The sequence below is a fragment of the Rattus rattus genome, chromosome 3 (assembly GCF_011064425.1).
Source record: "Rattus rattus isolate New Zealand chromosome 3, Rrattus_CSIRO_v1, whole genome shotgun sequence".
Lineage (NCBI taxonomy): Eukaryota > Metazoa > Chordata > Mammalia > Rodentia > Muridae > Rattus > Rattus rattus.
Window position 1 is genome coordinate 153,115,049 of NC_046156.1, and position 27,372 is coordinate 153,142,420.

The 27,372-nt window shown below is 44.9% G+C and overlaps 1 protein-coding gene across 1 annotated transcript in view; it reads right to left on the reverse strand.

Annotated features, from left to right (window-relative positions):
• Positions 1 to 26,754, reverse strand: part of LOC116897059 (GON-4-like protein) — a 32,538-nt gene extending 5,784 nt beyond the window's left edge. The window contains exons 1-9 of the mRNA XM_032898682.1: positions 26,179 to 26,754; positions 17,137 to 17,328; positions 8,264 to 8,457; positions 7,587 to 7,661; positions 7,385 to 7,435; positions 6,693 to 6,743; positions 5,935 to 6,030; positions 4,705 to 4,824; positions 4,154 to 4,324 (exon numbers count right to left, since the gene is read on the reverse strand). Of these exons, the coding sequence (XP_032754573.1) occupies positions 4,154 to 4,324; positions 4,705 to 4,824; positions 5,935 to 6,030; positions 6,693 to 6,743; positions 7,385 to 7,435; positions 7,587 to 7,661; positions 8,264 to 8,457; positions 17,137 to 17,328; positions 26,179 to 26,719 (1,491 nt within the window). The 5' untranslated portion in view covers positions 26,720 to 26,754. The remainder of the gene's footprint in view (positions 1 to 4,153; positions 4,325 to 4,704; positions 4,825 to 5,934; positions 6,031 to 6,692; positions 6,744 to 7,384; positions 7,436 to 7,586; positions 7,662 to 8,263; positions 8,458 to 17,136; positions 17,329 to 26,178) is intronic.
• Positions 26,755 to 27,372: the final 618 nt, after the last annotated feature.

Consider the following 27,372-nt stretch of genomic DNA (forward strand, 5'->3'; position numbering starts at 1 on the left):
AGCAACAATGTGGGTGTTGAGAACCAAGCCCAGTCCTCTACAAGAACAGCCAGTACTTTTTAACTCCTGAGCCATCTCTCCAACCCAGTCATCAGTTTTAAAATATATATTTTCAAGAACATTTGTAAGCGCTTTGAGATATATAATTTATATTACATAAAATTCACACTTTTAAAGGGTATAATTGAGTGGACTTTCATATACTCACAAAGTTATGTAACATAATCAATTCTGCAACACCTTAAATATCCTCAAAGTGACTGCATTTTACATATTGAGTTCAAAGGTCATCCCATCTGTCCAGTGCCCAGTAGTACTGCATATTATGACGCCATTTTGTCTACTCATTTACCAGATCCTAGACAAGACGTATATCTCTACCAGGACTATTGAGAGCTCTGTTGAGGGCTGGAGGGAGGGACGGCTCAGCTGTTAAAGGCTGGGCTCACAACCAAAAATCTTAAGAATTCTGTTGCTTGCCAGGTAATGGTAGTGCATGCAGCAGGCAGATCATCTCGGTGGGTTCGAGGCCAGTCTAGTCCACAGAATGAATACCAACACAGCCAAGGCTACACAGAGTTATGCTGTCACTTAGAAAAAAAAAAAAAATCTGTTGCTATAAGCATTTGTTCTCTTGTTTTTTGGTTTCTTTCGTGTTGCTGTTATTTCGAGGCCAGGTTGGTCTTACTGAGTTATTGCCTACTGAGAGTCTCAGACACTTTATTTCCTACCTAGGCTGATAGCCTGAATATCTCAGTGCTCTTTCTGCTCCCATCCTTGTGGTGCTGGGGCTATAGACACAAACTAAACCAAGCTAGACTGCTCATGGGGAAGAGGGTGCTGGGCTCCGATGTCAGGTTCTCATGGCTGTGCAGAAAGCTAACTACCGGCACTGGACTTTGGACTGGATTGTATGAAATGTGCACAAGGCACTGGTAAGGTGTTCCTCTCCCAACATTAATCTGGTGCTTCCCTTAGTTTGTTTCTCCAATGTCTTAAAGTTGTCACTGTGAGAACTGGTGAGGTTTATCCAAGCCCACATCACCCAGGGAATTACGAATAGAATTCTTTGTGATCTCTTCCTCAACATGCTAATCACTGGTACAAACAGAGGGTTTTGCTCTTTGTATGTTAATCTTGTATGCTGGTCTGGGGAGATGGTTCAGTAATACACTTGCTACACAAGCATGAGTACCAGAGTTTCATCTCCAGTACAGAAAGGATGGGAGGGAAAGAGATAGTTCTGTGGCTGAAAGGCCCTGGCTTGGTTCATAGCCACAAGAGCTCACAACTACCTGACTCCAGTTCCAGAAGAACCAATGGCCTCTCAGAACAAAGAAATAAAAGGTGGGTATGGAGGCTGGCATGGTCTTGGTGAGTTCCTGGCCAGAGAATGATACTATCTCAATCAATCAATCAATCAATCAATCAATAAGCAATGGATGGATAGATACATACATACATACATACATACATACATACATACATACATACTTACATACTGCCACTTCGCTGAATATGCTTATTAGGTCTAAGAGTTTTCAGATGAAGTCTTTTAGGTCTCTTAAGTACAGAATATCAAATGTAAATTTTTCTTTTGTACCTCTTTAATTTCTTGATCCTCCATTACTGCTCTAGCTAAAACTTCAAGCACTATATGGAGCAAGGGTGGAAATGTCGACACCTTGTGCTGTTCCTGACCTGAGTTTTCTGTATTTACCACAATATTGGACACAGGTCTGCACAAGCAGGCTAAGATGCTGACATGTGCTTCCCTCATTGCCGTTCTCATCAAGAGTTAAGATTCTTTCAAAGACCTTTTTCACATCAATTGACATGAGCATGTGCTTTTTATCTTTAAGTTCATTTAGAACATACATTAAACTTATTGACTTGTGTATTACAAATCATCCCCGTATCTCTAAATGACTCTAACATGATTCTGGTCTATCTATCTAGAACAGGCCGCCGGCCTTGAACCCAAAAAGATCCACCAGTCTCTATCTTGCCTCAAAGAAGGCCACTACTTTTCTGTTAGTATTTACTTGTTGGCTCTCCCTAGTACATTCCTCAAAGAGGGCAGACTGTATGTATGGGCAGCACTCGCTCACCACCTTCTTGTTATGCGTCACAGTCTCACGAGCCCAGGCTGGTCTGCACCATCTCCAAGCACCTACCTTCCTAGGTGGATGGCAAGCATTGCTGCAACAGCATTGGGGTTTTAGGAGTTGTTTGTGCTTTAGTTGTTGATGCATGGTTTTACCACGTAGCCTTAGCTAGCCTAGGATTCACTATACAGCCTAGGCTGGACTCAAGTACACAAAGATCTACCACCTACCTGCCTTTGCCTTTCCAGGGCTGGGATTAAAGGCATGTGCAGCCATGCCAGCAAGGGTTTTTTAAAAACTATTTACTCCTGTGTGTGTGTGCGTGTGTGTGGTGTGTATCTGTCACACATGTGCATGTATATGCTGACGAGCATGATGAGGGTTCTGGGAAACTAAATCAGATTGTCAGGTTTGTTACCAAACACTTTTACTTGATGAACCTTTCTGTTAGCCTTTGAAGGATCCTGGGAGGCTTTTGCCAGCCTTACACCCACTCATCTTGGGGCAAGGCTAAGCCTAGTTCCATTCTCCACCCATAGTTCTCGGGAGGAGCAGGAACATTCTTGAAAAACTGAAGAACATATTGACTGATAGTCACCTGATCCTCTGGCCCCAGTTAGAGGTCGAATGCGTGTCAGAATCTGCTCATGCTTGCTAACCAATAGATTTAAAGGTCAATATTGCTTAGCCAATAATTTTAAACTGTAACCATGATGATGCAACCTGTACTCCCAAAAAGTATAAAAACTGCTTCTTATACCCATTTGGGGTTGCCTTTTAGTCACTCGCATGAGGGGCTGTTTGAAGGTCAACCCTGACCCACAAGAAAATAAACCTCTTGCGTTTGCATTCTCAAGTCTCACTTGGGGGGGTCTCCCAGTAGTTAGGCCGCACTGTGAGTCTTTATTTTTACTTTATGCATACAGGTATTTTAGCCTGAACATGATGCATCATTTGTATGCATTGTCCACAAAAGACAAAAGAGGGTGTGTGAACCCCTCAACTGGAGCTGGAGGCAGTTGTGAGCTACCATGTGGCTGAGTCCTTTGGAAGAGCAACAGTGTTCCTGTTTGTTTGAGGGGTTTTGGTTTGTTTTTGTTTGTTTGTATGTTTTGTTTGTTTGTTTGCTTGAGACAGGGATGCTCTGTGTAACTCTGGCTGTCCTGGAACTCACTCTGTAGACCAGGCTAGCCTTGAACTCAGACCTAAAGGTCTCTTATCAAAACTGTATTTGTAGATATTTTCATATAGTCTAGGTCTGTCGTCACATTGCCTTTTTTTTTAAATTTTGCTTTTAGTGCTAGGATTATAGCATCTACCACTATTCCCAGATTATCTTGCCAATTTTAAATACTGTCCCACAGTTTATTCCTTTCTCAAGAACTGTCATCCTCAGTTGGGCATGGTGGTGTGTACCTTTTATCCCAGGATCTAAGGAAGCTAGGGAAGGTGGACCACATTATGATTAAGGCCAACAGGTCTACATATCAAGTTCCAAGCCTTCCTTCAAAGATTATATACTATGCATGACCATGTCTGTAAAATAGAAAGAAAGAAAAAAAAAAAAAAGCCAGGCTGGGTGTCTTTAACCCCAGCACTTATGAGACAGAGGCAGGTGATCTCTCAAAAAACTCAAATAATTAATAATAATAGTAACAACAACAACAGCACTGCAGTTTTACTTGAGAAAATCAGCACAAAGCAAGAGAATCAAAGACAAACAGCAGCATGACACCTACATAAGAAACTACTCTTCCCGGGGCTGGAGAGATGGCTCAGTGGTTAGGAGCACTGACTGCTCTTCCAAAGGTCCTGAGTTCAAATCCCAGCAACCACATGGTGGCTCACAACCACCTGTAATGAAATCTGATGCCCTCTTCTGGTGTGTCTGAAGACAGTGATGGTGTACTCACATAAAATAAATTAATAAATATATTTAAAAAAAAAAAAAAAAAAAAAACTACTCTTCCCGCCAGCCCCACTGCCTTCTCTGAGCAGAAAGTAAATACCTGAAAGTCTTCTCTGAGCTCAATGGCCATGCTTACCTGGAAAGAATCCATGCAGACAGGACTAGCCGCCAGCTCCTCGTCCACTGCGTTTAGCTTCTCCATGAAAGTGCTGTCTCTGGTCTGCTTTGGTTTTGGAGGAGGTGGAGGCCCCATGGGCACGACCTCAGCACTGATGTGCCTAAGAGCAGGGGTGGCGACCTTCTCAACCTAATTAAAAAGGGACACCGTGTTAGGAAGAGAGGCAGGGAGAGGAGAGGCAGGTCTTTCACATGCAGCTAATGTGGCTATTTTCCTCTTTTCTAGATGGAGACAGATGAATGGCAACTTAAACACACAGATCCAACTAGGTATCATCTGACTTCCAATGAAGCAAAGAGAACACTACTTGGCTTTAAAGATAGCATGGAAACATGGAAACTCAGAAAACCTCTCTGACCATGCTAGCTCTCAGTCAGCTTAACTGTTCATTCACTTGAGGAACTTTGAAAAAGTGACAACCCAAAATTCCAGTGATAGACCAGCTACTTCTGAGAAGAAGCCGCTGCTTATCTGGTGTGTGAAGCCTGTCTTGTCTGGCGCTGGTTTACCTCGGACAACACGCCACTCTCCTCATCTGCCTCGGCCGCTTCAGAGGACAGCCGCAGTCTGGACCTCTTCACTCCCCGTGGAGACGAAGCAGCGCTTTCAACATCGCTTTCCAACAAGCTCTAAAACAGACCCAGGCCACGCTCACGTGTGTGCCAACCTCCGTCCAGAGCACGGAATGTCACACAGAATAAAGCACAAAGTACCAGTCATGTGGGATTTGGGTTGGTAGGACGGCACAGCAGACAACTAGGTGTGTGACCAAGCCTGCCGACCTGAGTCCGATCCCGAGACCCACATGGTAGAAGGGAAGAATCTGTCTTTCCCAAGATGGAGCACAAACTGTGGCACACATGCACACCCAAACAACTCCCCACACAGATAAATGTATGCATATATACATACGCACATATACAGTATGTGTGATAGACAGACTGTCGTGCACACAATAATTGTATGTCATAGAAAAAAATGAATTTTCAATAACTTAATAGCCTAGAGACGGAACAACAGCAGGAGTCAAACCTTGGGCCTCATCTCATTATAAACGGTTAAAGGGTAAGGCTTTAACAGAAATAAAGAAGAAAAAACCTTTCTTGAAAAAGGTCAACCATGGTGGCACACACCTTTAATCCCAACACTCAGGAGGCAGAGGCAGGAGGATCTCTATGACTTTGAGGATAACTTATCTACCTGGGGAACTCTAGGCTAGCCTAGCTACATAATGAGACCCTTTCTCAAAAATAAAATGAAAAATAAAATAAATTCATCATAACGGCAACAATAATGAAGTTCATAAACAGGAAAGCTTAAAGTGCATTAAGGTGTATATAGGGTGATACACAGGCTCACACTAGCTGACATAACTATAAAGAAAACAGTAGCGACTATCAGGACGTCAGGGTTGGGGTACAACTTGTCTGTTGATTTCTAAGACAGGGCCTAGAGCAAATTGTTAGCTGAGGATAGCGTTGAACCCGACCCTCCTACACGCACTTCCCAGGTACTGAAACTCTAGTCCACCTTTGTGTTACATGTGCTACGTTTCACAATGCAGGCTTAACTATCCAGTGACTCTGAAGAGCAGAAAAGCTCCTCACAGCAGAGCAATCTCCAGGAAAGAGAACCATCCTCAACCATCTGTCTAGAATGAGTGGCAACACTAATTCCCCAAATCCGCTCTTCCTATGAAGCCAAGCTTCACCCTCCGATAACAGTGAGCACCCACTGACCTCTTCAGCTGTCTCGTCTTCCTCTTCCTCGTCTGGCTGGTACTCTTCATCTGAGGAGTCATCATCTTCGAGGTGAATATCCACAAACTGTGGGGGCTGCTTTAATAGGAACACACAAAAAAGTGGGGGGTGGGGGTGGGGGTGGAGGGTACAGAAAGATGGCTCAGCAGCTAGAGGCACAGGCCCAGTGACCTGAGTTCAACCCTCAGGAAGGCCAGTGTAGCAGAAGGAGAGAATCAATCCCCACAACTGTCTGTCCTCTAACCTCCACTGGACACACAGATGAATATGTAATATAAAATAACAAAGACAAGGAATCGGAATGGGGTGGGAGATTAGAAAGCTCAGGGGCTCACCACGAATAGGCTCTGGCTTAGCAACTGCAGAAGCAGCAGCAGCAGGACAGATGGAAAGAAGAAAGGGGGAAGAAGGGATAAAGAGAAGGAGGGATGAAGAGAGGGAGGAAGAGAGAGGGAGGGGAAGCACAGATCACACACATTCAGAAAATAAAGTGAAGATATTAGGGAAGAAAAGAATTCTAGGAGTCTAATGTACAACCACATCAAACAACACGGGCAGCGTTTGTGTAATTCCACAGGGCATAAGGCTGGGTGTGACAGAATGGAAAAACCCAAACCTGCAAATAAAAAAGCCAGGTCTACAAAGACAGGCCTACAAAGTAGCGAATCCAGAAGTTAGGTTTCAAAACTGAGTGAGTATTTTGGAAAAAGAGTAACAATGACTGCTTCTAAGTTTACCTTAATTTCACTGGCTTTCTTAATTGGTGAAATATTCCATGTCGGAATTACCTATCAAAAAAGAATGCAGGTTGGGGATTTAGCTCAGTGGTAGGCGCTTGCCTAGGAAGCTGCATAAAGGCCCTGGGTTCGATCCCAGCTCTGAAAAAAAAGAACAAAAAAAAAAAAAAAAAAAAAGAATGCAAGTAATAACGTGAAGCTGCTTCTCATTTGCCGATAATCAAGACAGCTACTACTTAGTAAGTAGCTGGAGTCGGCTGTCACTGATGACTGTCACTGAGCACAGTATTCTAAAATACCTGTAGATTTATATCCCAGCACTCTGACACAAGCTCACAAGAGCCTGGGCTATGGACAGGAAGATGGCGGTCAGCCTGGTCATACCACGTGACCTGCCTCCAGCAGCCCACCACACCACCAAAGCTTCCCAACTAGCAAGAAAGGAGCACTGACCAAGGATGAGGCCTGGGTACCCTCCAGTCATGCCAGGGCACCTCAGGAAAAACTGGGCAGGGAGCTTACACTTGTAATCCCATGTATGTTAGGCAAGCTTACCCTGAGCTAAGAGCCCGGCCTACACAGAATTATTTCAAGAGGCAAACCCAAACCAAACTGTTCATGAGTTTCTTCTCTAGGAGTAACCTAGAACGAGATTCTACTTCCCAAGGTAAAGAGAAACTCAGAACACATACCACTCCTTTCTCCACAACTTCCTTCAGTTTAGAGCGGGTCATCTTAGGCTCCTAAGAAGGGACACACAGGAACGAAGTGGTCAATAAAGATTATGATGTCATCTCTCGAAGCCGAGGTGTGTCAAGTTTACAAACTGCTAGTGCTCTCCCCCAGCCTTGGAAAGGTTCCCCGGTGTGGAAAGACTGACACGAAGCTACTCACAAACAGCGGCATGTCTTCTGTCTCACTGATGGCCGCCTTCATCATGGCCACAACGTGTTCATTCGTGATTACTTCCTGGGGAGAGAGAGGGGTTTGTCATCGGGGCTATAGCCAACTGTATGTAACTACAGCCAGGCTTCCCTGCAGGATAAATGGTAGCTAGGTTCTCGAGCAGCTTCAACCTGGGGGCAACAGGACATGCAGTCCCTGAAACAACATGGGAGCAGACGGCCCCACTCACTGCCTGTAACGGAACCAGGAATGTGCACTCCCAGGTACGAGGTGGAAGAGGATCGTGTACCAAAGGCATCCTTTTTTAAAAATCCTTAGAGGACAGAACCCTGGCCATTCTTGTGCGTGCTAAGGAAACACTCTGCTAGCTCTCAAAGGCATTCTTTACATATGCACAAAGCACTACCAACTACCATGGCTGATCTCCTGACAGGGTCCATTATAGATCTACTCGGTGCAAGCAAGTATAGGTAGCTCATCTTTTCAACACGTGTTCTGACTTCACGTGTGTGCTGCGTGCAGAGAGAAAGCCGTCTCAGGATGGAAAACATTCTGTCACACAAAAACGACCAAACTGCTACTCACATAGCAGGAGTCGAGGGCCTATGTATTTGTTCTCTACGGAAGTTTCTGTGCAGACTGAGTAGCTGCCCACAGTGACTCACATGCAGGATGTTGCGGACATTTACTGCTGTCAGATTGTGCTGCTTGGCACCATCCTCTAAGGTGCGGTCCAGCATGTCATCCACTTTTGGGTCGTACGTCATTGTCCCTTGCTCCTGACCCCTTCCATCTCGCTTCCTCTTGGTTCCCTTTTTAGGTTTTTTCCTTTTATCGCTTTCTTCACCATCTTGCTCTTCTGCAAATAAACCAAGAAGAACATCAGCAGACTCTTCTAAAAGACTCCTCTAGAAACTCAGGGAAAAGAAACCAACCTGCCTGCTGTGTGACTCTGAGAACCAAACAGCACGATGGGCAGCAATGGTTTGTCATGACGTTGGTAATGGTGCTGTGGTACTAGTCACAATAGCTAACACTCAGCTAGGTGCTGGCAGTGAGCACCCTCAATCCCAGAACTAAAGAGGCAGAGACCAGCTTGGTCTACACAGTGATTTCCAGAACAGCCAGTCAGAATTAAAGAGTGAGACCTTGTCTCAAAAAAACAAAACAAAATAGCTAACACAGGCCAGGCAGAGGTGGCACCACCTTTAATCCTAGCTGATCTCCAGGCAGAGGCAGAGGCAGAGGCAGGCAGATCTCTCATTTTGAGGCCTGCCTGGTCTACAGAGACAGCCAGGGTTGCACAGAAAAACCCTGTCTCAAAATTACAAAAACAAAAAACAAAGAGGAAGCAAGGAAGGAAGGAAGGAGGAGGGAGGGGAGGGAGGGAGGGAGGGAGGGAGGGAGGAGGAAGGAAGGGAGGAAGGAAGGGAGGGAGGAAGGAAGGAAGGAAGGAAGGAAGGAAGGAGGGGGGAGGGGAAGGCGGGGAGGAAGGAAGGAAGGAAGGAGAGGAAGAAACTGACACTCATGAAACACAGACACTGTTAATTTTCCCACTGTACAGATTAGAAAACTGACACAGAAGAGGCATCGCTGCTCAATCCAGTGGCAAATCTACAGCAGCTTGGGACAGAAGGCAGATTCTCCATTCCAGGCCCGCAGGGTACATAGAGAATAACACGAGCTACATAAAGAACCTCTGCTGGGCTGCAGAGACGACTGACTGCTCTTCTGGAGATTTTGAGTTCAATTCCCAGCAACTGCACGATTGCTCACAACCATCTACCCTAGAATGTGACGCCATCTTCTGGCATGTAGGTGTACATACAGATAGAACACTCATATACATAAAATAAATAAATATATCTTTAAAAAATAAAATAAAAAAAGAACCCTGGGCGTGCTGACCATGCACCTTTAATCCCAGAAAAAGGCAGGCAGACCTGTTACATCACAGCCAACCTGGTCTACATGGCAGGTTTCAGGTTAGCCAGGGTTACACAGTAAGACTATATCTCAAAGGGGGGGAGGGGGGAGGGAGGGAGGAAGGGAGGAAGGGAGGGTGCTAGAGAAGTGGCTCAGCGGTGAAGGGCACTGAATTCTCTTCAATTCAAAACACCCACACCATGGCTCACACCATGGCGCACCACTTCTGTCTGCAACACCAGATCCAGGGGATCTGATGCCCTCTTCTGGTCTCTGCAGGCACATGGTGTACAAATAACCATGCAGGCAAACAGTTTATCACATACAGTTTAAAAAGAATATGCACCTGAACCTGCAAAGGTTTGATGAACCGGTGGAGGGGGATACAGGGGTCCCTACCCTCTCATAGGAAAGGGGGATGGGAGATAGGGGATAGGGGAGGGACTGTGAGGGGGAGACCAGGATGGGGGGGGGACAACTGGGATGTAAAATAAACAAACAAATAAAATCCACAGAATATATTAAATGAAATTTAGGAAAATATTTATAAAAAGAAAAAGAGGGGCTTGAGGCCAGGCCTGACTGCCAAGCTCTAGAACCCACATGGGAAAAGGAGAGAACCAGTCTCTCATGTTGTCCTCTGACATCCAGGTACACCCTGGCACCACTCCCTAAACAACACCATCCACCCACCCACCCACCCATCCATCCACCCACCCACCCATCCACACACACACACACACACACACACACAAATTCTATTTCATTCAATTTGCATAAAGCCCCTAGTGGGAAGACAGATTTTTTTTTTTTTTTTTTTTTTTTTTTTTTTTGGTTTTTTTTCCGGCTTCCCAGGCAAGCGCTCTACCACTGAGCTAAATCCCCAACCCCAGATGTATTTTTTTACAAAGAACACATTGGAGATTCTATCACCATGGTAACATAATTTATGAAGTTGGTACACAAACTTTTGAATTTCTGACATATTATTTGATCTGTATGGAATAACAGTTTCACTGCAGAGTCTAGAATTAGAGCGTTTGGCTTTGGTATGTGTCAAATATCTGGACATGGTAACATTGAGCTATATTAGCACTTCTAACATATATAACCTTTAAAAAAAAAAAAAAGAAAAGAAAGAAAGAGAGGGAGGGAGGGAGAGAGGGAGGGAGGGAGGGAGGGAAGACAATGACTAAGATGATACACACCAATAATGCCAGTCTGATAAATAGAGACAGGGGAATCAAGAGTTCAAGGCCAGCCTGAGCTACATGAGACCTAGTCTAAGAAACCCACTCCTGGAAGCTTATATCTACAGTTTCTCATCACCTTAAAAGCTGAGACAAGAGGGCTGCTTCAGGTTGAGATGTAGGCCAGCAGAGGTGAGATCCTATCTCAAAAACAAATATGAAAATAAAAGGGCTGGCGAGATAGTTCAGTGGTTAAGAGCTCTTCAGAACTCGGTTTGATTCTCGGCACCCATGTCAGGTGACTCACAACTGCTTGTAACCAAAGTGACGCCTTTGGTCTCCAAGGGCACCAGCACTCACATGCACCTATCCACACAAACACACATGCATACGCATAACTGAGAATAAAAATAAATCCCTTTTGAAAAAGCACATACACGGGGTTGGGGATTTAGCTCAGTGGTAGAGTGCTTGCCTAGGGGCACAAGGCCCTGGGTTCGATCCCCAGTTCCGAAATAAAAAACCAAAAAAAAAAAAAAAAAAAAAAAGCACGTACACAAACTGGGATATACAGAAGCACTAATTTTTTGTTTTGTTTTGTTTTGTTTCTGACACAGGACCCTTGATATTTAGCCCAGGCTGGCCTTCAACTTCTGATCTGCCAAAGTGCTAAATTTTAGGTAAAGGACACTACACCAGATATCAATCACACACTGAAGCCAAACGCTCTGATTCTAGACTCTGCAGTGAAACTGTTACTCCATACAGGTCAGATAAAGTCAGAAATCCTAAGATTGTGTCTCAATTTCACATATTAACCAAGTTACCGTGGTAATGGAGTCTCCAAGATTCTCTTTTGTAAAATCTGGCTAACCAAGCATTAGGAATTTGATGCAAACTAAAGGAAGCACAACTTATCCAAGTACTTTAAAGCCAATGGAACCACACGAACATAATGCATCAACTGAGTGTGACTGCGTCCCTCAATCCCAGCACTCAGGAAGCACACAGATGAACCTCTCCATGTTCAAGGTCAGCCTGGTCTACAGAGTGAGTTCCAGGACAGCCAGGGCTCCCTGGAGAAAACCTGTCTCAAAATAACAACAACAACGTTTCATTGTCATACCATTTGTGCTACAAAAAGGAAATAAGGACAACAACTTAAACTATACTCTAGCACAAAAGAAAACTTACACAAAAGGCGGAGGTAAAGTATCCCTACTCTGCAGAAAAGCATAGAATCAGAAAGATGTGAAAACTCGGCTGTAAGATCTAATAACTTAGAAGCCATTATCACAGACATATAAACAAGGCAACCCCTCTCTGGCATCTCTCGTTTACTGCTATTTGAAAACAAGGAGTTGCCAAAGATGAAGATTAACACGGTCTTCTATGTTTAAAACAAGCACACGGTGCTGGAGAGAGAGCTCAGAGCACTGGCTGCTTTTTCACCGAAGCCAAGTTCAGTTCCCTGCACCCATGGTAGCCCACTACTGTTTTAACTCCAGTTCCAGAGGACCAGACATAATGTTCTGGCCTCTGCAGCTGGACACCAGGCACACTCATATGCATAAAATAGAAATAAATCAATCTTAAAAGAAACCCTGGGGGGCTGGAGAGATGGCTCAGAGGTTTGAGAGCACTGTCTGCTCTTTCAGAGGTCCTGAGTTCAAATCCCAACAACCACATGGTGGCTGTAATGGGATCTGATGCCCTCTTCTGGTGTGTCTGAAGACAGCTACAGTGTACTCATGTACATTAAATAAATAATTTTTAAAAAAAATCTTTAAAGAAATGGAATTTGTAGTGTTAAAGCCTTGCTCCAAAGAAAATTCCAGGATCAGAAGACTCACTGGTACATTCTATAAAAGAAATCATTTGTGGTGGGAATACAATTTCACCAGGAAAGTGAGTTTTTTAATCACTTTTGTCATTTACATTTACTTATTTATGGAAGGGGTGCCACAGACCACACAGCAGAGTCAGAGGACAATGAAATCCGTTCTCTACCAGTGGGATGCAGGGATCCGACTTAGATCAAGAGGCTTAGAGGAAAGCAATGTACTCACGGAATCATCTCTGGAGCTTTAAGTTTCTCTCTCTCTCTCTCTCACACACAGACACATACACACACACACAGTCAGACTGTGTGTACAGGTAGCTCATACCTGTAATATAGAACTTAGAAAGATGAAACAGGAAGATTACTTAGAGTTCGATCCTCTAGCCTGGTTATACAGTGAGATCTACACTTCCTGGTCTACAGAACACAAACTGGATAACTGAGACAACACAGAGAAGTACTTGTGAAAGGTTAAGCACAGCATAGAAACAAGTCCCTAAAGAAGGATATAAACAGGCCAAGAAACTGTCCTAAGAATCTTTCACTGTGTCCAGTGAAGATTTCCCAGCAGTGCACCAACAATGAGACCTCACACGCAAACTAACAACCTTGCCTCTTCCTAAAGGAGCTCGAACGGCTGCACCCCTGACAGACTGCCAGTCTCAGCTGCAGCTCTAGGAACACTCGGACAGAAGGACGGCTGCACCCCTGACAGACTGCCAGTCTCAGCTGCAGCTCTAGGAACACTCGGACAGAAGGACAGCTGCACCCCTGACAGACTGCCAGTCTCAGCTGCAGCTCTAGGAACACTCGGACAGAAGGACGGCTGCACCCAGGGAAGTGGAGCACAGCTAGGAAAACACAAGATTCATCTTGGAAAAGTTACCCCTTAAATGTTCAGCACTGCTAGACAAATAAAACCATTTAAATGCCTATATAACATGGGGTAGTCTGGTACTAATCCTATTTCTCAGTAAAAATCAGGCAGAGATTTGGAGAAAAATTACTACAGAAAAAGGCAATATTAGGGTTAGCAGTGAAGGCCGGGACTAGCTGCATGTCCAGAATGGACTCTGAAGATGCTCCATTTCTATTAAAACCTGAAAGGAAACTGGTCCTGGAAAGCAACGCTCAAAAATATGGTACAGTGCAGTGGGAGAGACACTGTACAGCTCACAGCACTTGCCGTTCACGCAGAGGATGGGGTTCAGTCCCCCGTGGTAGCTCACGGAACCAGCACGCACACAGTGCACATACACACATGCGGACAAAGCCCTCACTGCACAAAAGGTAAAATAAAATAAATCTAAAAAGACATTTTTAAATTATTCGGCTAAATGAAGCAGTAAATATCTACCTTGGTATTTTAATAAATAATAATCCACTAATTGAAAAAAAAAGTGCTACTCTTAAGAGGAAAAAACCAAATCCATCTGAATGGAACATTTCTGCCTATATGAACATGGAAAACTACAGGCTGGGGACACAGACCCGGAAAGGAAAAGAACACTTAGATGTACCAAGACTTTGAATCCTAGAACAAAAAATTAACTGAACAAATAAAAAAAAAATTTCTGTGACAATGTATCCCAGGTTTTCTTTGATCTTGCTATGATTAGAAGGGGGAGACAGAGCAGAATTCTGAGTCCTTATCTCCTGTGTCCATCTCCTGACTGCCGGGATTACTACACAGCCCACAATGTCTGCTGTGTCAGTACTAGAGATGAAACCCAGGCTGGTGCACACTAGGCAGGACCTCAACCAACTGAGCTATACCCCAGCCCCAAAACTACATGACTTATAGACAAAAAAGACAAAAATGTGATTGTAGGGGAAACGACATGTTACTAAAACACAGAGCAAAACTAAAACAGCTCTGCATACCCGTAGTCAAGGCTCTCGCAGGGTACAGGCTGTACTGCAAGAGTTCATGACCAACCTGATTTATATACGCCCAGAGGCAACTGAGGGGCCTAAAAAATAACCAATCTGAAACAGCTCTCCATGAGTTAAAGGTAAAAAGCTGGGAAAAATGATATCAGTAGTATTAGAATAGAATTTCTATCATAGGGGTTAGAGAGATGGCCCAGTTGTTAAGAGCACTGTCTGCTCTTCCAGAGGTCCTGAGTTCAATTCCCAGCAACCACATGGTGGCTCACAACCATCTGAAATGAGATCTGATGCCCTCTTCTGGTGTGTCTGAAGACAGCGAGATTGTACTTATGATATTATAATTTCTATTATAGAATATAAAAATGGGAGCCTATGTTCTATATGTAAATACTAACCAAATGTGGCAGCATGCATGTGTAATCCCAGCACTCAGACAGAGCACCTTGAGTTCAAGATCAGCTTGCCATGCGAGCCAAGACTGTCTCCTCGTCGTGTCGTCCTCCCCATCCCCCCATTTATTAAGTCACTGACTCACTCACGTCTCTCAGTCTTGCAACTTGAAGTGCTTGTCTGACACTACAGACAAGCCCTGCCAGACCTTACCAACAAACAACCCTTCTATCTTTCCTTTGCCAGGGTCTCAATGCACAGCACAGGCTAACTGAAAATAACAGCAATTCTCCTGCTTTAACCCCCCAAATGCTGGCACTATGGGTGTGCCTTTTTACTGAAAAATTCCATTTAAGAAGAAGAAATCACAAGAAAAAAACTACCATTAGAACCACATAATCAGCAGTTTCAGCTAAGATCCACAGTGTGTACTGGGTAAAGGCTGAGACGCAGGTACGCAGTCCAGGTCAAACTGTCCCCTGAAGTTACGCCAGTACAGAAACCCTCAGCAGCAACAACACGGGAGCAAGCAATCGGGTTTTCAGCACAGCCAACAAGGGAACCTGGTGACATAAGTTTACACATGATCCCAACACTCAGAGCAGGGGAAGCTCAGCAACTTCACGGTCATGGGCTATATAGTGATTTCCAGGCCAGCAAGGGGCACAGAGTAAGACCCTACTCAAGAGAAATAAAAAGGGCAGTGAGGTGGCCCAGCACTTGCCACCAAGCCTGATTTCAATCCCCAAGGCCCAAAGTATAGGACCGACTTCTGCAAACTGACTGGCCTCTGACCTCCAATCTCTCCTGGAGCACATTCACATGCATGAGTGGGCACAACACACACACAAGAAATGGATTCAACAACTAAGACTAAAAGGTGCTTGGCAGGGCGGTGGTGATGCACGCCCTTAATCCCAGCGCTGGGGAGGCAGAGGCACGAGGATCTCGTGGGTTCGAGGCCAGCCTGGTCTACAGTGACCATGAATAAAGTAGCCTGGTATGTCTACAGCAAATCACATAGGAACATTAAAAAGTTATTTGCTTTTAATAAGAGGTATTAAGATAGAAAGCTATACCCATCCATCCTGGCCCCTGAAAATAATTTATTTGTTTCTCTCTTTTGGTTGTTTATAACAGGCCTTTAATCCAGGGACTGGGGAGTCAGAAACAAGTAGAAATTTAAAATTTCTGTAAACTTGAAGCTAGCCTACTCTACACAGTAAGTTCCAAGATAGCCAGGGCTATATATAATAGAGAGACCCTGTCTCGAAAGCATGAATAAGTAAATAAATCCCACTGAAAGGGAACCAAGGGAGAAGTACACCAAACCTGGGGGGCGCCTTGGCTACCCAGTGAAACCATGCTTCAAACACAAACTCTTCCAGCTTCCCAATAAACGACAGAGCAGTGAACAGCCACTTCTCCAAAGGAAGCAACTGTGGAAATACAGTCATCGCTCACTTAGACATACAAGCTGAAGCTGCAACAGAACGGCACGGGTGAGGATGGGTCACATGTAGTGTGAGTGAGGAGACAGGGCGACGGCTGCAGATCAGCAGCACACAGGCCAGTCACGGGGAGAGTTCTCGCACTCAGGGTCGCTCGGTTATTTACCTCCTTTCTGAAGCAGTGTCCATCTCGGGCTGGTCTCTACCTCACGCCTGATCCTCATTCCCCCAACCCTCAAGTGCTGGGATTCCAGGCTCACAGCAGCATGCCTGGCCATTGGACCATTTCTTAGGAAGAAGTTCAGCATCCACCCACCATGACTTGCAAACACTCCTACTTACCAACCGAGAGAGTATGAAAATGCTGGTAGGATGCCTGCGGTTGGGGTTAAATTGCTTTAAAGGAAGCATACAAAAGTTCTGGGTTTATTCGCCAAAACAAAAGGATTCAAACAAAACATTAAATAGCAAAAAGAATGAAGCCTGAGATTTTAGACAGCACGCATAACACTGAGTGGAAAACAGCCACCCAAAAGGAACACATCTGATCCCACTCATTTTATGAAGACAAACACGTTGAGTGAACACAGGCTACTGGAAGTCGGGATTTATTACTACCCAGGTATAACCAGTAACTGAAAGGGAAGACAGGGTTCACTTTGGTGGTGAACTCCAGATGTTGCCATTATCCTGACAGAAAACCCCACTATCTGATATGTCATTTTATACATAATATACATTACAGTCACTATACACATACTATATACTTTGGTAGTCTCTTGTTTTGGTGCCTATAACACTGTTTTTGTTTTGTTTTATTCTAATTAAAAAGAAAAAAAGCCTACCGGTTGGAATAAAGAGTCCACCATCCTCCATGTCTTCCTCAGCTTGGCGAACCAGAGGTCCGAGTGGCTTTTCTTGAGGAAAGGCAGAACCGTCTGGCTGGAATGACTTCCTAGGCTGGGCACGCGGTTTTGCAGATTGACTGCCTGATGACAGCGAGGGTAACTCCCCTTCAGAATGCATCTCAAGTTCTCCTAGAAGAATGGCAAACACTGCTCCACACTCCGCCCATATGTAATCCTTTCTGAGCCTTTATGACACACGCCTTCATGAGGCACACTACACAGACTTCCCTTCTCATCAAGATGGGCTCCCAAAACAAAGAGCGACACGGAAACTCAGATCCAAATATTCATCTCTAGTTCACAGAATGAATCACACAAAAACTGCTATGACTCCTTCTACTCAAATATGATTTGAACTCTGTTTTCCTAAGAAAATGAGACCATGGGCTGAAGACTTAGTTCAATGGCAGAGTGAAGTTATCTTAGTAAAACGACGACTCTGGGTTCAGTTCATAGCACCAAGAAAACAAAAATTAGAATATAGGTTAAGGGCATGAGAGGCCAAAGGGACAGTTAGAGCTGACCATCAACACTAAGTTTCCCTAACTATAAATGATATAAAATGTCCAAAGTAGGGGCTGGAGAGGTAACTCAGCAGTTAAGAACGCCGGCTATTATTGTAAAGGTTCCAAGTTCAATTCCCAGCACCTATACAGCAGCTCACAACCACCGGTAACTCCAGTTCCTGGTGATCTACTGTCAGAAGAACTTTATACATCCTGACCCACAGGCAGCAGGCAGACAGCCACTGGGCCTCGCATGGACTTTTGTGAAAGCTCAGAGCCCACCCAGAGGCACTCTGCCTCTGGGGTACAGAAAAACACTGGTGGTTTGAATGAGAATGAACCCCACAGGCGCAGAGGTTTGCATGCTTGGTCCCTAATTGGTGAACTATTTGAGAAAGATTCGAAGGATTAGGCACTGTGGGAGTGGGTGTGGAATTCTTGGATCAGAATGTAGAGTTCTCAGACACAGCTACCAAACCATGCTGCCACACACCCCACCATGATGAACTAACCCCGTGAAACTGTAAGCAAACGTCCAATTAAGTACTTTTTCACAAGAGCTGCCTTGGTCATGGTGTCTTTTCCCTGCAATGGAGACCCTAATAAAGACATACTTAATTTTTTTTTAATTTGTAAAAAGAACAAATATCTGAGGCATACTGGCAGACATCTGTCTACTAGCCCTGTGGAGGCTGAGGCAGGATAGTGAGTTTAAGTCTTGGGCTACATAGCAAGGCTAGGTCTCAAAGAAATAAAAGCAAAAAACAAGATTCCTGACTCAGTAACTTAAGTTTTACAGAGTAGATTGATAAATATATAAGGAATCATTATATATTTACTATCAAAAGGAAATATAAAAAAATCAAGTTGTCAGGGTAGGTATTCTGTGGCATGACTGTGATCCCATCACTGTCGAGGCCAAATTCAGGGGACACTGGAAACTGGAGGCCAGTCTGATCTTCATATGGAGTTTCCGGAGAAAGAAAACACAAGTAATGGAGTTGTCACAGAAAGACTGTAAGCAGGCTAGCTGGCACATGCCTTTAGCCCCAGCATTGGGAAGGCAGAAGAAGGTGGATGTCTGAGGTCCAGGACAGTCTTGACTACAAAGAAGGAGAGTGTAGGGTTGGGGATTTAGCACAGTGGTAGAGCGCTTGCCCAGGAAGCTCAAGGCCCGGGTTCGGTCCCCAGGTCTGAAAAAAAAAAAAAAAAAAAAAAAAAAAAAAAAAAGAACGATGGAGAGTGGGAGCAGGGATGGACTGAGAACCTGCTCCATCAAGCTGTCCTTGGTCTCCACACCCTCACGGGCACTTGCACACAAATGCTCACAAACACATACCAGAGTCTGCATGCCTTCCTCCCAACATCAAGAGGGAAAGGCAGCTGTCAAGGCCAGCCTGGTCTACAAAGTGAGCTCCAGGCAGCAAAGCTATACAATGAGACCCCTTTTTTGTTTTCATTTACTTTACATCCCAATCAATGTGTCCCTTACCAGTGCCCCCTACTCTCATAGTCCCTCTCCCCATCTCCCCTCCCCTTCTCCTCTGAGAGAGTGGAACACCCTTCCAATGCCCGTATCCCCCAACCCTGGCACATCAGGTGTTTGAAGGACTAAGTGATTCTTCTCCCCCTGAGGCCAGACAAGATAGCCAAGTTAGGGAACGGATATCACAGATAGGCATCAGCTTTAGGGATAGAACCCACTCCAAGTGTTCAGAACCACATGAAGACCTAGTTGCACATCTGCTAGGTACGGAGGAGCCTAGATCCAGCCCTTAAAATAATTTACATTTTAGACCAGTCAACTGTAGTTGTAACTAGAGGGAAAGTATAGAACAGGAGTTCAATCTGTAAAGACATTAAGTAATGAGGTGAGATGACTCATGGCCTCTAGACCAGCCAGCCGCACCCCCTCCAAAAAGTGAAAATGAAAATAGACATACATAAAAAGAAAACAATGGGGTTGGGGATTTAGCTCAGTGGTAGAGCGCTTGCCTAGGAAGCGCAAGGCCCTGGGTTCGGTCCCCAGCTCCGGAAAAAAAAAAAAAAAAAGAACCAAAAAAAAAAAAAAAAAAAAAAAAAAAAAAACAATGTTCAAAAAAGAAAGAATACAGGCTGGAGAGATGGCTCAGTGGTTAAAAGCACTGACTGCTCTTTCAGAGGTCCTAAGTTCAATTCCCAGCAACTACACGGTGGCTCACAACCATCTGTAATGGGATCTGATGCCCTCTTCTGGTGTGTCTGAAAAGAGCAATAGTGTACTCATATACTTGAAAGAAATATTAAAAAAAAAAAAAAAAAAAGAAAAGAAAAGAAAGAATACATCAATTCTGGTATATACACATGTATGGAGGAGTCACTCTATGGGGATCAAAGAGAGAATTGAGGCCAGGAGGCAGAGCAGGGCCAAAGAGGGCAGTGGGGAGCAGGGCTGAAGAGGGCAGGGGAAGGTGTCTGACACTTGCTGACTTCTGTACTCATTTGTTTGCAGTTTCCTTTGGGAGAGTGGTTTTGTTGGGAACCTAAGCTTTAACAGCTGAACTGTCTCTCCAGCCCTTATTTTCATTTCGAGACAAGGTCCCCACAGAGCTGAAGCTGGCCCGGAGCTTGCAGTCTCCTGCCTCAACTTCCCAAAAGCCAACATTACAGATGTATGCTTCCTTACCTGGCTGCTTTCTGTATCTCTGAAATTTCCTTATCTGTTTGCATAGTCTTCAATTAAACTTTCTTACTTCAAAAGGGGTCCAAGTGGCACTGGAGATGTAGCTTAGTTAGTGGAGTTCTTAACTGGCATGCGTAAGGCCCAGCAACCACACAAACTGGGAGTGGGGCTCATGCCTGTAAGCCCAGCACTAGGGAGGAAAAGGCAGGAACATCTCAAGTTCAAAGCCAGCTAGGGCTACATACAAAGTTCAAGGTCAGTCTGGGCTCATAAGATACTGTCTCAAAAGAGGAAACCAACTACTTGTCACTTTCCTCCATTGAAATATACTCCCCGTGGCCATCGAGATGGCTCTGGAGGGCATCCTGGGACTACCCTAAAGATCAAGTTAGGTTCCCAACACTCACATGACAGCTCACAAGTGGCCTTAACTCCGGTTCCATGGGATCCATACCCTATTCTGGCCTCTATGGGCAGTGCACAAATGTGGTGCATACACACATGTGCAGGCAAAAAACACCCATAAATTAAAAAAACCAAACAACAAAATAATCCCAACATACGTAGAAATAGTGATACACATGTGTAATTCCAGCTGAGAAAGGGCGGGTGACAAGTTTCTAAGTGGCTACAGTATTAGCCCTTCTCTCAAAGGAGACAACAGACAAACACACCCTTTACTTTTTTTTTTTTTTTTTTTTTTGGTTTTTTTTTTCGGAGCTGGGGCCCGAACCCACGGCCTTGCGTTTCCTAGGCAAGCGCTCTACCACTGAGCTAAATCCCCAACCCCACACCCTTTACATTTTGTGAATTATTATCATATTGGTATTTTCAGTTTCAACTGATACACAATGCTCCTAAATTAGAGACTGCCCCACCAAAGGAAGGAAAAAGGCCTATTTTAAATAACAGTGTAACACTTAACACTTCATCCTGCCTCCCCATTAGAGGCCAGGCTTACCTACAGTGGCAAAAGGTTACATACAAGCTTTGCTTAACAAGGACTGTAGGAAAATTGGTAAATTTATCAGGGACTAGCAAAATGGCTCAGCAGATCCAAGTTGCTTACAACCAAGACACACAACTGAGTTTGATTCCCCAGAACCCATAGAGTTAAAGGAGAGAAGTTGGGTCCAGCCTGGGCTACACAGTGAGTTCAAGGATAGTCAGGCAGTCAACAACTAACGGTAATTCTCCTGTCTCAGTCTCCCATGTACTGAAATTACAGGTATATGCTACCACATTTGTACTGCTTTCTTTTTTTGTTTGTGTTGGCTTTTTTGTTTTTTGAGACAGGGACTCTTTACATAGCCCTGGCTGTCCTAGAATGCACTATGTCGTCTAGACTGGCTTTGAACTCACACTTCCCAAGCACTGGAATTAAAGGATTGTGCCACCATGACCCCACTCTATTTTTTTTCCTCAGGTCTCATGTAACCCAGGCTGACCTCAAAACCACTATATAACTATAGACAACCTTGAATCCCATCCCCAAGTGGAAGGATTACAGGCATGGGGCCACCATATGCAGACACCTCGCCCTTTTTTGAGATAGAGCCTTGCAATGTATTCTTTACTGGCCTCCAACTTTCAGCAATCCTCCTACCTTATCCTCCTGAGTGCCTGGATTACAGGCAAATACCACCATGCCCAGCTTACAATCTTTTAAACATACATGGCAGAACTTTTAAATCCATATAAACAGTGCCCTTCAAGGTACACAAGGCTAGGTCGATGGCAGAGCTTCCTCCACTGGGACCTGTGGCACCTGAAACATCTGGAACTATTCCAAATTATCCTACAAGTTTTAGTTTTATAAGGTCTCATGTTCAGCTGGCCTCAAACACACACAGCCAAAGATGCACTAGGACTCCTGAGGGCTGTCCCTGCCTCCTGCGTGCTGACATTGCAGGTGTTCTCTCCACACACCCAGTCTATGCTGAGCTGAGGCTGACCCCAGAACTTCATCAACACTAGGCGTGCACTGCACTCAGTCCATCAAATCCAGAGGTGCTGGGACCGCCCTGCAGCTGCACTTACAGGTTCTTGTAAGCAACTGGAAATAAGGGTGGGGAGCTGAACTTCAGTCCTCTGTAAGCAGTATGTACTCATAACCATTGAGCCATCTCTCCAGCCCCTGACTATTCTTTTTAAATTGATTTATACACTAATGCCCTCCGTCCCTGCCTCTTCCTTCCTCTGCATCTCAAGTCCTTTTCAAACTTTACACAGAGCTCCTTTGCAGTTTACTTCATCTCCCTAAGCCATGCTGCTATTTAACAACTCTCCTCCAGGAGCCTCTGAAGTCCTCCACACTTCCCTCTCTTGAGAAATATCCTAGTCAGGAGGCTGGAGAGATGCTTAGCACTGGCTGCTTTTCCAGAGGACGCAGGTTTGATTCCCGGCAGCCACATGGAAGCTCACGGCTTATCTGAAAGTCCAGTCCCAGGGAACCTGACATGCTCATCTGTTCTCCATGGGCACCAACACACATGTGGTGCAGACATACGAGCAGACAAACACCATACACATAAAATAAGTAAATATTTATTTAACTAAAGGGGACATGGCTCAGCAGGCAAGCGCACATTTCTGTTCTTCCACAGGACCCAAGATCAGTTCACATGGTGGTCCAGTTCCAGGGGATCTGACACCCTCTTCTGATCTCTGCTAGCACCAGGCATGAACATGGGTACACAGAGAAACACACAAAACACGCGTGCATAGAAAAGAAAATACATCTTTTTAAAAGGTAACTAAACTTAAACAAAAGCGAAGCCAAAAGAAGTGAGCCACTGCAAGAGCACGCAGAGCTGGGGCTGGACCTAGATCAGAGCTTGGCCAGACACAGATCCCCAGGCCAGGTCCGCAGCTCTAACGAACAGTCTACTGCCCCTCCCTTCTGTCTGGCTGTGCTTGGCCTCTGTCTCCTCTCCCTTCTCCTCCAGTCTTCCTAATTCTGTTTGTTTGGGCACTGGAGATGTAGGTGGAGTTAGACTGTTTGCTCACCATACAAGAGGGAAGCTCTGAATTCAAGCCCCAGAACTACTGAGCAAACAAAGTGATAGGCAGGAGACTCGGAAAGTAACTGACAGCAATTACTGCTCTTCCAGTGGACCTCAGTTTGGATGCCAGCACCCAGACGGGCGAGCTCACAACCACCTGCAACCCCAGCCTCTCCAGGAGGCCTGAGGTGGGACATTTCCGGGAACCCAGGAGTCCTGGGACTGCCCTGACAACACTGAGGAAGGACAGAGACAACCATCACTTACAGTCTACAAGCACAGTTTAACAACGTAACAACTATAGCAAAATGCTGATACTTTCCTAAGTGATGTAACTTTTCTGTATTTCTTCAATCTTTCTACAATCAATCTGATGTTGTTTTCCTAAATAGTAAAACAAACTGTTAAGCCAAGTGTGGTAGCTCATACTTGTAATTTCTGTACTTGGGGGCTAAGGCAGGAGACCAATCTGGGCTACAGTGCATTTAAAGTCAGTCTGGCCTAGAGTGATACCAGTCACAAAAACAGTTACTTGAAAACAGGGCTGGCACAATAGCAGGGCACTTTGATCCCAGATCTCAGGAGGCAGAGGCTAGAGATCTCTCTCAGTTTGGGTTCAACTTGGTCCACATAGGAAGTTCTAGGCTAGTGTGAGCTCTACTGTGAAACTTTATCTCAGAAAAAGGAGAGAACTAGCTCCTGCAAAACTCAGAGGCAGAAACTGATAACACTCCCACACGGCACCTCACGGCCTCCATAACTCTAGTTCAGGGGATATGGTGCCATCTTCTGGCTTCTGTATAGTGGATGGAGGGGTGGAGGGATTATACTCAGAGGTATAAGCCTATATACTTCAGCATATGAGAGGATCAAAAGTTCAAGACCACTGTTACATGAGACCTTGGTTTGGCTATGAGACAGTCTCGCTATGTGGTTGTTCTGTTCTTTAAAGGGGAGGAGTGAGATAGCTCCTGTCACCAAGACTTACAGCTTGAGTTAGACACCAGGAACCCACACGATGAAGAAGAGAGGAAGAAAGTTGTCCTCTGCTCCCCACATTAGAACTACAGTACACACTCACCCACACGCCCCACTACTCACATAACCACAAACAGAATAAATTAAAACAATTAAGTATTTTAAATAGTTGGGATTATGAGTGATCACACACCATTGAAAGTCAAAAGGTCAAAGCTTTACGTTTAAATGTAAAGCACGGGTCCCTCCAGTTGCCCCACGACTCCCATAGCCCGGCCCCTTCTGACATAGTGCACTGCTCCATAACCTGGCTTCAAATTCATACATAGTGATCAAAAAATTAAATATGTACGTTTTGGAAAATATTTAAAAAAATAAAAATAAATAAACAAACCATCCTTCATGCATGGTAGCATAAGACATAATTACCGTAACTTTAGCACTCAGAAGGTAGAGAGGCAAGAGCCATTTGCTGAAGAACAGGCAGGGCTACAAAGTGAATTCCAGACCAACCAAGGCTACAGTGGAAGACCTTATCTCTAAAAACCAAAAGAAAATTTTTAGAAAAGGAAAAATAACAGCGGCCATGCCTAACGTGTACAAGCCCTCAGATCTATGTGCAGAGGCGCAAACCCACAAAGCAAGAGACGGTGCTCTCTGCTTCCCGACTGGAAAAACTACAAGGCCTAAGTATGAAAACTCAGTTCTTTACAACTGAAACCTAACGTGCCACTGAAGTCACTTCTCCCTACTTCTCCCAAGCTACTACGCCCCCACTTCTTCTATGTCTCTGTCCATACGTTGTTCATCGTTCTGTCAAACTGCAATCTTCACAGCCCTCAGTCTAAAGCGTTCTTCATCTCTGGAAAGCCTTTCTCAATGTCCCAAAGTCTTCCTTTAAACTACTGCCCTCATCCTACAAGGTCCACTTCAGGAATACCCAACTAAGACAGTGCACAGTTCATCTCTCCAGATATGCAGGACAAAGCTAAAAGTGAAAAGGGGAGGAAAAGGCTAGAGAGCGGCTTAACAATTAACAGCAATCGTTGGTCTTGCAGAGAACCCAGGTTTGGTTCCCAGCACCATACATGGTGGCTCACAACCATTCACAATAGCAGTGCCAGGGGTTCCGACGCTCTGCTCTGGATCCACAGTTACCAGGTACACACACAGTGCACGAGTGAAATGCCCATGGACATATATTTGTTTAACAGGATGAGGGAAGGTCAAAGAGAATACAGAGAATTGGAGAGGAAAGGAAATTCTCAACCCACTCGTAAGGTTCACAATTCCAAGTCCAAACACAGCAATTTCCACTTCTCTGTAAAGGCACCACCGAAAGCAAACACAAGCCGGATGATGGTGGCCGATGCCTTTCGTCCCAGGACTCAGAGGCACAGGCAAGCAGAATTCTGTGAGTTCAAGGCCAGGCTGGTCTCTATAGAGAGTTACAATGCAGCCAGAGCTACACAGAGAACCTGTCTCAAAAAATATCAAAACAACACAAATAACTGACACACAGGCTAACTGTCTGTGATTTGTCTGAAATGCTTGGGTCCAATATGAACCAAGTATTCATGAGATATCAGAGATGGGGTCTAAGCTTAAACCTGCGATGTATTTACTTCTTGTACACAGCACTTGTGTAGTCCTACGATACAACATTGTTCTGATACCTTGCAGTATGGACATAGCCCCCCACAAGAGGTCAGATGTGGGATTTTAAACTTACAGCATCCTGTTAGTACTCCAAAAGTAAAGTGTGGGACATTTGGAGTTTAGTTCAACCTAAACAGAAGAGAAAGCGACCCAGACTTTCCACCCTTACCTCCTTCTGCCTTGACTTCTTCGGCATGCTCTCCTGAAGGAGGCTCCTCTGGGACAGTGTGATCCCCTCCGTCTTCTCTGGTGACCTGCCCAGGCATGAAGGCAATTTTCTTCCCTTTCCTTGAGGCAGTGGACTGGAGTCTCCCTTTATCCGTATGTACAGGAAGGGAATGAGAAGATTCCAAGGAAGGAACGGGGATTTCCTGAGAGACCGGTACATCAACAGCTTCCGATACTGCTAAGTTCACACGCTGGGTGAGCATCTTCGAGCTTAAAGGCGTGCCCTCCACACTGAGCTGACTGCCTACATCCTGCATGGAGTGCACTTCAGGGCGCCCTGCACTGTCGTGACTCTGACCCCAGGACAGTGACTCTGACGTGCAGTCTGGGAGCTGGTCCATGTCTGCCTTCACAGCAGCCTCAAGGTCTAAATCTTCGCCCTCCTGGTCATCTTGCTGCTGCACAGACTCGGTCACTCCACTTCTTCTCTTCTTACAAGGCAACATTTTACAAGTCCCGCTTCTGTTCCATCCTAAGAGCATAAAAAGCAAGTCCTTATCACCTCAGTGGTAGTGAACAGCAATGGCACCTGCTCGATTATCATCTCATGCTTGCCAAGTTTAATCTCGAGTGCACAGAGTATCGCGCACCGAATGCCTAGGACTTTTAGCAGAAGATAAGAAATTCATTACAGTAGCTCAGCTCAGATTCCACAATGAACAGAAGGCTACCTGCACTAAGCGATACTTTAAGATCTTAAGCTTCTGTTACCTCAGACTTCATGTGATGGTGCAGGCCTCTTCCCAGTCTAGGAAGAGAGGCAGGTGGATCTCTGTAAGTTCAAAGCCAGACTGGCCTGGAACCAGCCATCTGCACGCACAATCACATACTCACACACAGACATGTAATTAAAAATAAAAAAAGTAAATCTTATAATACGGCATATCAGTTTCTGGTATCTTTGTCATCCAGAGCTATGCAGTCAGTGGGAAAAGGGAATCCTTAACTGGTTTCTCCAGTATCCAGCATTATGTGGGTATTGTAGACACTCTGTGACTGTTCCCTGAAGAGATGAATGAATGAAAATGGGCATAAACAAAGCTATGCTGCAATTGGACCAAGCAGTCAGCATTTTCATAGGTACTGATGGGTGAATTCCAACTTGCTGTGTATCTCAGGGTGATCACGTAGTTGT